This window comes from Galeopterus variegatus, unplaced genomic scaffold (genome assembly GCF_000696425.1).
Source record: "Galeopterus variegatus unplaced genomic scaffold, G_variegatus-3.0.2 Scaffold276, whole genome shotgun sequence".
Classification (NCBI taxonomy): Eukaryota; Metazoa; Chordata; class Mammalia; order Dermoptera; family Cynocephalidae; genus Galeopterus; species Galeopterus variegatus.
The window spans coordinates 181254-190289 of NW_007726387.1; the positions used below are offsets into that span (position 1 = coordinate 181254).

General features: G+C 42.6%; 2 protein-coding genes across 3 annotated transcripts in view; one reads left to right on the plus strand and one right to left on the minus strand.

The window, feature by feature from the left end:
• GABPB1 (GA binding protein transcription factor, beta subunit 1) overlaps positions 1 to 726 on the minus strand; it is a 69182-nt gene extending 68456 nt beyond the window's left edge. For both annotated transcript variants that reach the window (XM_008566912.1, XM_008566909.1), the window contains exon 1: positions 293 to 726. The gene's annotated coding sequence lies outside the window, so the exon portion shown is untranslated. The remainder of the gene's footprint in view (positions 1 to 292) is intronic.
• LOC103585832 (spidroin-2-like) overlaps positions 1 to 9036 on the plus strand; it is a 14990-nt gene that overhangs the window by 1017 nt on the left and 4937 nt on the right. The window contains exon 2 of the mRNA XM_008566920.1: positions 302 to 500. Coding sequence (XP_008565142.1) covers positions 302 to 500 — 199 coding nt within the window. The remainder of the gene's footprint in view (positions 1 to 301; positions 501 to 9036) is intronic.

Below are 9036 nucleotides of genomic sequence, written 5' to 3' on the forward strand. Positions count from 1 at the left end.
GGCCGAGGAGGGGGCGGCGGCCTCCACCATGTCTGCCCGCCCCTCCCAGAAGCGGGGTGCCCAGCGGACAAAGCGCGGCGGCGGCGCGGGCGCCCAGGCCGAACCCGCCGAACCCGCCGACCCCCGCGGAATAAGCGGGTCCAGGAGCCCCGGAAACCCGGCGCCTTAATGCAATAAACAGGAAATCGCGGGGATGATCTGGGTTCCGGGGGAAGTGGAATTATTTTTTACCAGCGAAGAGATCAACTTCCACATCCGGTGGTAACAGGGCCCTACACAGACCCGCACTGACCTGGAAAAGCTTCGGGAGCGGCGACGGGGGAGCAGCAGGAGGTGGTGCGGAGACCCGAGGCCCCTCGTACCCGGCCGGGCTGACGCGGCCCCGCTACACACAAAGCGCTGCAGCTGCACGGGGCGCTATTTTCCGAAAATGCCGCGTCTGGTCGGCGCCCAAAATCCCCACCGAAAAGTCCTCCGTGCTGCGCGCGGAGGGACACATGGTACGCGAGTGAGTCAAAGCTCCCAGCATCCCTCCCAGACCCGGCCCTCGTCAGCTCCTCGCCCGAGGCTTTTCCGCCCCGCCTTCTTGAACGGATCCCACTCCCACCCACTCCCCGACCCCATTCCGGCTGGAGAAAGGGGTAGGAGGGTCTGATTTTTTTTTTTTTTTTTTAACGGAGGGGAGGAAAATTTGCCATTTCTAGCGCTTCAGCTACACAAAGAAAGTGGCGGAATGATCCGTTCTCGGAGACCGCAAGTCCCGGCTCGCGTGGCGCCTGCGCGGCAGCGGGGGTGGAAGCTGCGGCCGGCCATGTGCGCGGCGGAGCAGCCGGGCCGCCGCAGAGTCTTCCCGCCTCTTTCTGCGGTGGGTAGGAGTTCGCAGACTAATGTGAGTCTGCTAACCTTCGTATCTCTCCAACATGACCGTTGAAAGACGTAGCCTGTGGTGTCTTTGGAGTTTAAGCTTGCCAACGGAGCCGCCTAGCAGAATCCTGGAAGACGGAAGCGCAGCCAAGAGGCTAAAAGTTACCTTAAAGTGGCCCTAGATTTAACTAAGCAGACCGGAACGGGAGTCGCTGTTGAGGTACCAGGGGAGGAACGAAGGAGGTTCCTTCCCTTCTTGTAAACTGGGCAATGAGGTTTATGACGAAGATGTACATGTCTGTAGCCTTTTTTAGACATTCTCATGATGCTTCATACGTAGTAGAACCTAGTAACTGCTTACTGAGTTCTCTGGGATTACTGTCACCTAAGGAGTAGAGACCTGTTTTTCCGTGGCTGGAATGTCAAGATTTTTGTTGTGTATTTTGTTAAAGTAGCAATAGGTTATTTGGAGATGGTGATTTGCAAAGTAAAGCCATATGACTTTAATTTACATGTGATTTGCTAAGGAACTCAACACACTGCTATGCTTTTATCAGGGAGCGTGGGAGTGGCTTTCCCAACCTACTAACCGTGCAACTTTTGGCATCCTGTATCTAGGAGTTGGGAATATGTGAATCAGTACCAATAGTTTAATTCAGGATAGCTGACAAGCTTAAATGAAATCCATATTGCCCACTGATTTGGTGTGACCTTAGATAAGAAATCTTTTTCTCTCTGTTTTTTGTAATATTGATGAAGTAAAGATTTGCAGTCTTTGCACAATATATTAAAACATTGTGACTAAAATAGAAGAAAAATAGCATAGGAGCCATAATCTATGTTTTCGTTTGATTTAATATTTTCATTGCTTCAATTGATAAAACTGTGTCAAAATTTTCATGTCATGCTTTTCTTTAACATTGATTTTAAGTAAACATTCAGCTAGTGATTGCCACAGAATCCTTGTCACCATTGGCCTTATGCTGTAGAACGTAGACAAGTAAGTAGGCATCAGTAGTATGATTAGGGTAAACTGCTGGATACTGTGGAATCTCATAGAGGAGCAACCCTTTACTAAACTAGGAGGAAGGAATGGAATGGGACTGGAGACGCAATTAGCTTTTTTAAGGGAATTGGGTAAGGCCTTTCATGCAGAGGAAGCAATAAATGCAAAGGTTAGGAGGCGAATTGTTGGGTGAAGAAGACATTGTTCTTTCAGGAGTGCCTAGAGATGTTCCTTTAGAGGTCTAGACATGAAGACGTTGAATGCCGTGTGCAGAAATTAGCTTCTGAGAGTCAGGAGAAAGCCATTGAAAGACTTTAAGGAGAAGTGCCATAAAACTGAATTTGCATTCTAGACAGATAACTAGTATGCAAAAATCTGAAGCAAGGAAAACAGTAATCTGTGAGACAATAATGACTTGGACTGAGGTAGTGGCAAATAGGAGTAAAGAAAATGGCCAAAGTGGCTATTTAGAGCTTGAAGATTTGGTTGACTGGATATGGATATGACCGAGAGGGGGATGTCAAGGTGTGTCAGTGGAACAACTGGGTGGATGGTAATGTTTTCACAGAGATTAGAAACAAGGGAAGAGGAATACATGTAAGGGAAGGAAGAAGGTTCTGTTTTCACTATATAGAATTTGAAGTGCCTGTGAGCCAACCAAGCAGATAAGTCTAGTCCGCAGTTAGATATTCATTCAACAGTTGTTGGAAGGGCACCCACTCTGCCCTAGCACTGTTCTACACTGGCATAGATAAAGCAGCAGCAAGACAAACAGGCTTCTAATGGAGGGAAACAGACCATAAACAGGTTCAACAAATGAAGAGGAAAAATTATGTCGCATAATAAGTTCGTGAAGAAAAGAAGAGGGTGGGGCCGGCCCCGTGGTGAATCCTATATAGGAATGACCAGTGCGCTCTCTGACTTAGCGCGGTGCGGACGACACCACACCAAGGGTTGCCATCCCCTTACCAGTCACGAAAAAGACAAAAAAAAAAAGAAAAGAAGAGGGTGATTGGATAAAGCATTTCTCTGGAGGAGAGTAGACAAAATTTTGGTCGTTGGTCAGAGATGGCCTCACTGAGAAAGTATTCTCTGAGCTAAGACCTGACTGGGAAGAAGATAAGGGCGGGCAGTATGTGAGACCAAAGGGAATAGCAAGGTAAAGGCCATAAGGTGATAAGGAGTTTGTTGTGTTTAGGGAACTGCAAGGAGGCCAGTGTGACTGAAGTCTAGTGAGCAAAGGAAGGAATGGTAGGAGATGAGGTCCGCAGCCCTTGGTAAGAAGATTACGTGCACTGGAACCATTGAAGGGCTTGAAGAATGTAATAGTATGGACTGAGATAGTAGCAGTACAGATGGAGAAAGCAGATGGGTCCAATATCTGGTTTGTGGTTAGACCTGAACCTGTCTTGTTCATGAATCAAACATGAGTGAGGGAAAGGGAAGAATCAATAGTGATTCCTAGGGCCGGCCCGGTGGCGCACTGGGTAGTGCGCCGCTTGGGAAGCGTGGCAGCGTTCCCGTCCGAGGGTTCGGATCCCACATACAGACCGGCTCCCGCTCACTGGCAGAGCGAGGCGCGGGAGCAACGCCGAGGCTTGCGATCCCGTTGCCGGTCCCCGGTCCGGTACGCAGCATTTGCAAAAATGACAATGTATTTACACAGAGTAAGAATTTAGAAATTTATAGCAATTTAACAGACTAATTTCATGTCTGTGGATCTAATAAAAATTTGAGGCTTGTATTGTTGTATATGTTTACTTTTTTATTTCTCTTTTAATAGGTTTTACCATGATCTTTCACCACAGATAATTTTTGAAGCACTGCTCTAGAGTCACTCTGACAAAGGGAGTCAGAGGACCAAATTCTCAGAAGACTTATCTGAATCTACATGCCTCCTTTTTACTTTATAGTGAAAACTATCATGGCTAAGAGAGGACTGGACATCTGCTCATTTTCTCCCTCCATATAGACATGGAGGTCTACATGGAAATAATCAAATTTATAGTAGCTATCATTTATTAAATGCTTCCTATGTGCCAGCCACTGTGCAAAGCCTGTTACAGATATTGTCTCATTTAATCCTCACAACAATTCTATAAATAGGTATTATTAGCCCCGTTTTTCCAGTGAGGAAACTGAGGCTTAAGTAGGGCTGGCCAATTAGCTCACTTGGTTAAAGAGGTGCTTATAACACCAAGGTCAAGGGTTCGGATCCCTGTAACTGCCAGCTGCCAAAAATAAGTAAATAATAAAATAAAACAGGTTAAATAATTTGGCTAAAGTAACCAAACTCGTAAATGTTAGAAGTAGGATTCTAGTACAGGTCTCTCATTCCAAAGCAGTATTCCTAATCACTTTTTTTTCCTATTATATGTGTAGTATCTAGCAAATGTGTTGTTTTGGAGAGAATGCATGAAGTTTACTACATTACCTCCCAGAGGGTTCATTAGTGAATCTGAGGCCAGAGTAAAGGAAATTAGTGGTATTCTGATAGCATCAGGCAAATGCGTTCATTTCTACAATAGATATACAGGGGTACTTCAAAATGTTCATGGAAGGATTCATATCTTTCAGTTCTCTTTTTCCACAAAACAAAATTTTTTTTGACCGGTAAGGGGATTGCAACCCTTGGCACGGTGTGGTCTGCACCACGCTCAGCCAGTGAGCACACCGGCCATCCCTATATAGGATCTGAACTCGCAGCCTTGGCACTACCAGCGCTGCACTCTCCAGAGTGAGCCATGGGGCCAGCCCTTTTCCACAAATTTTTTGAAGTATCCCCGCATGTCTTCTTTTCTCCTATCTAGAATTTATAAAGACTCCCACAAATGAAAAAACAAAAAGATAACCCAGTAGGAAAATGAGAAAGATTTAAAGTCACTTCACAAAAGAGGGTATCTAGATGGCCAGTAGAGTACTCAACTTCTTTAATCATTAGGGAAATGTTACTGTTGAACGTGCAACAGAATGGCTAAAAAAGAAAACCCAGAAAATGCCAAATGTTGGTCAAGAGTTGGAGCAACTGAAACTATACACAGCTGGTGGAAATGTGTATTGGTATGACCACTTTGGAAAATTCGAAGATCAAAAAAACAGGCAAAACCAAACTAGATGTAGGGATACCTGTTTAGGCAGTAAAACCTAAAAGAAATAGTTCCCTTGGCAGGGGTCAGGGACAAGTAGTGCTTTGGAGGGAACAAGGGGTGCTTCTGTGGTGCTGGTAGTGTTCTGTTTCTTGACCTGAGTGGGGTTACGCAAGTGTTCAGTCTATTTACGTGTAGGGGTTTTTGCGGGGAAAAGGGTACTTTTCAGTGTGTATTATATATTTCATGGTTAAAATTTTTTTTGATGGAGTTCTTTCTGATACGTTAGGAAAAAATCTCCTGGGCAGTGCCACATGCACACCACCAACTATACTGCCCTGGCTGCGCCAATCTTTCTGTAAGCATATTGCAAATGTGAAAGATAAGGTAGGCCTGAATTCTGGGAGTGCCAATGAAGGAGAGGAGAGACATGCAGAAGATGCCACAGAACCTGAGGAGGTGCATGGTAAGATAAGAGAGCATAGCAGTTGGTGTGACGAGCCACAAGTTAAGTCTTAACTAGTTTTTAATCAAGGCTCTAACCACTGTTGAGGCATATGATCTGGGCGTGTCTCCTAAGTTGCCTTAATTTCATTTTTCTCATGGGGGGGTGTGTGTAAAGACAACATTTTTTAGTTTGTAACCCTTTGCAAGCTATTTAAATGCCACATAAAATTTTTATTGATGTGTAATTAGTGTAATGGAAAAGGAATGAGGAATAATTGAGATTTCAAGCCTGAGTGATGGAAATAATAGTAATAGCATGAGTGAAATGAGAAAAACAACAGGAAGAGGAGCAGATTTGGGGAAAGATAACAAACTCTATTTTATATGTGTTGAGTTTAATGTGATGCCAGAATATCAAATTGGAATTGTTTTTTTTTTTTTTAAAGATGACCGGTAAGGGGATCTTAACCCTTGACTTGGTGTTGTCAGCACCACGCTCACCCAGTGAGCGAACCGGCCATCCCTATATGGGATCCGAACCCATGGCCTTGGTGTTATCAGCACCGCACTCTACCGAGTGAGCCACGGGCTGGCCCGAAAGTGGAATTGTTAAATAGACACAGAAGCTAAGGTTCGGTACTCTGAAAAAAGGTCAGAATTGGTGATAGAAAATTTAAGTTATTCATGTACGGGTATAATTAAAGCCATGGGAGTGAGTGAGATCATTGGGAGAGAATATAGAAAAGTAAACTACCGAATGAGAGGTAAAGGAGGAAAGGAAATCAGCTTTTTTTTTTGTCTTTTTTCGTGTCCGGCAACGGATCGCAACCCTCAGTGTCGCGCCCGTACCGGACCGGCAACGGGATCGCAACCCTCGGTGTTGCTCCCGCACCTCGCTCAGCCAGTGAGCGGGAACCGGTCTGTATGTGGGATCCGAACCCTCGGCGGGAGCGCCGCCGCACTCCCAAGCGGCGCATTGTAGCAGTGCGCCACCAGGCCGGCCCAGGAAATCAGCTTTTACTGAGCATTTATTAAATTGTGTGTCAGCTGCTCTGCATTTGCGATCTCATTTATTCCTCTCAGCTGGCCAGTTAGCTCAATTGGTTAGAGCATGGTGTTATAACACCAAGTTCAAAGGTTCAGATCTCCAGACCAGCCAGTTGCCAAAAATATATATATGTATTTTTTAAATTTTATACATATATTCCTCTCAAATACATACATATATTCCTCTCAAATTCCAGGATAGCCAATTTTAGCCTCATATGATAGACTGACAGTAAGATAAAGAACCAGCATTTAAAACCAGCTTGACTCCAGTTTATACTGTGCACTATATCATTCCTGGAGAGCCGAGTGTCTGTTACAGAAGACCATGAGAAGAATCTCAGTCAAGGAAAGACAATCCCTGGAAAAAAGACAACTGGGTTTTTGTGTTTTGTGACCAAGGGGTTCCTGGAACATAGGCAGCAGTACTTGTACTCTTCTTTGTTGTGTTTCTATGAGTATGGGTAATCCAGATGCACATTTTTGTTCTAAACCTCTAGCCGTAAGAAAAAAAAAATCAAGATAACTGTAAAAATTAGTATAATGAAAATAAAACCAGTTATTAAATTCTAGCTAGATATTCTTGCCAGCCAAGTGCTTTGAATCTGAAGCCTTGAAGGAGAAGAGATACAGGAATAAGTTTCTCACAGTGTGATTCAGTGTTGTTTACTGCTCTGTTTGTGTACTTCCCAGAACCATTTTGAGTGTCGTCGCGGTGGTATGAGTCCTTCACATTGGGAAACACTGGAATGTTATGTAATTGTGTGCTCTGTGTTTCCAGTGCAGTTTTAATCACCTGAAATTCTAAGGGAAGAGATCAAAATGGTTTTTCCAGTCAAGGTCATTAAAACTTGGAATAAAAGATAATTGCTGGTGATTAACACATGCCTTTTGAAAAGCAGCAATATCTCAATTTAGAGTAATCCAATGTAACTGATGAGAAGACTTTTCCATTCTAGGTTTATTAAAACCATTTACTTTTAAAATAGCACTATAACATTAAAGAAAATTAAAAGAAAAATGCTCCATCATAATCAATTCCTGGTTCTTTCCTACATCTTTTTAGATTTACAGATGAATTATGCGTGGATTTTTGGCACACAGACTGCTGAAGAATTTTTGATTGATTGGGGGAGCTTGGCACCTTCTATCTCTGTTTGTCTACCCTCTCTGAGTTATAGAAAAGACCCCCAATAAGCAAGTGACATTCCTTGGTGAAATCATCAAACTCAGAATCCCCCAGAGGCACCAAGAACTTTGACTTACAGGAATTGGTTAGACACAGCCACTTCATTCACTTTTATATTTTGCATCCCAGAGTTAAGGTTGCATTTGGGCAACCTAACCCATATGTGTTACTCTGTTTTAATACAGCAGGCATTTAATAATTGTTGGTTGGTTAGAGCTTGTAGCTAATTTTTAAAAATTATTTGAACAGATAAATTTTTAAGAATATCACCACCATCTTCTGTCTGTCCATTTCCCACCTGCAAAGTAACCTCTACTTTTTTTTGTCTTGTGTATTCTTCCATAGTTCTTTTCATGCCTATACATGTAAGTAAGAATAAATATTGTTATTTTTCCCCATTTTCATGCAAAAGGGAAGGTATTACCCATACTCTTCTGCACCTTGCACTTAAGATATTTTGCGCACCTTGCCCTTAAGATATATTAGGCTTTTCCATATTGATGCATAAAAGGCACTACTTTTCTTACCCCTGCAAATAATTTATCCAGACATTACCCAATTAATGGATATTAAGATTCTAATCTTTCATATTCTAATTAGTGTTTGATGAACACCCTTGTATGCACATGTTCTTATTTTGTATATTTAAGTATGTCTCATCTCATTTCCCAGAGGTAGAACTGCTCTGCAAAAGGGAATATATGTATTTTTAATTCGCCCTCAATGTACCAAATTTCTCTACAGCATTGCTGATAGAGTCTTACCAGATTTTTGGATTTTTACCTGCCAGCTTTTGAAGGGCAGATTATTTCAAGTCCAACTTAATATTCTTAGGACCAATAACAAAATCATTTGGTTAAATTGCAGGAAATGGGGTTCCGTTAACAGGATATGTTCAGGACAGAAATTCTTTGCTGCAGCTCTAGCAGCTATAACACAACTAGAGAGTAGAACAGTGGTTACCAGAGACTAGGGAGGGGAGAAAGGAAGGGAAAACAGTGAGAGGTTGGCCAACAGGTACATAATTACAATTAAGCAGAATAAGTTCTTGTGTTCTATTGTGTAGTAGGGTGACTATAGTTAATAGTTAAGTTTTTTATATTATGTAATAGCTAGAGGAGAGGCTGTTGAATGTTTTCGACCAAAGGAAATTATAAGTGCAAGAGGCAATGGTTATATTGACTACCCTGACCCAATCATTAACATAAAACATACATGTATCAAAATATCATATTGTACCTCATAAACATGTACAATTTCAGTTTGTCTTTTTAAAAAAATAATAAATAAACATGGTTACTTATGCAGTCAAAGCAGCCAGCAAACCTGGAAAGGGGCCAGGAATTACTACAAACAGCACCACCTGCACCCTTTTTTTTTTTTTTTTTTTTTTTTTT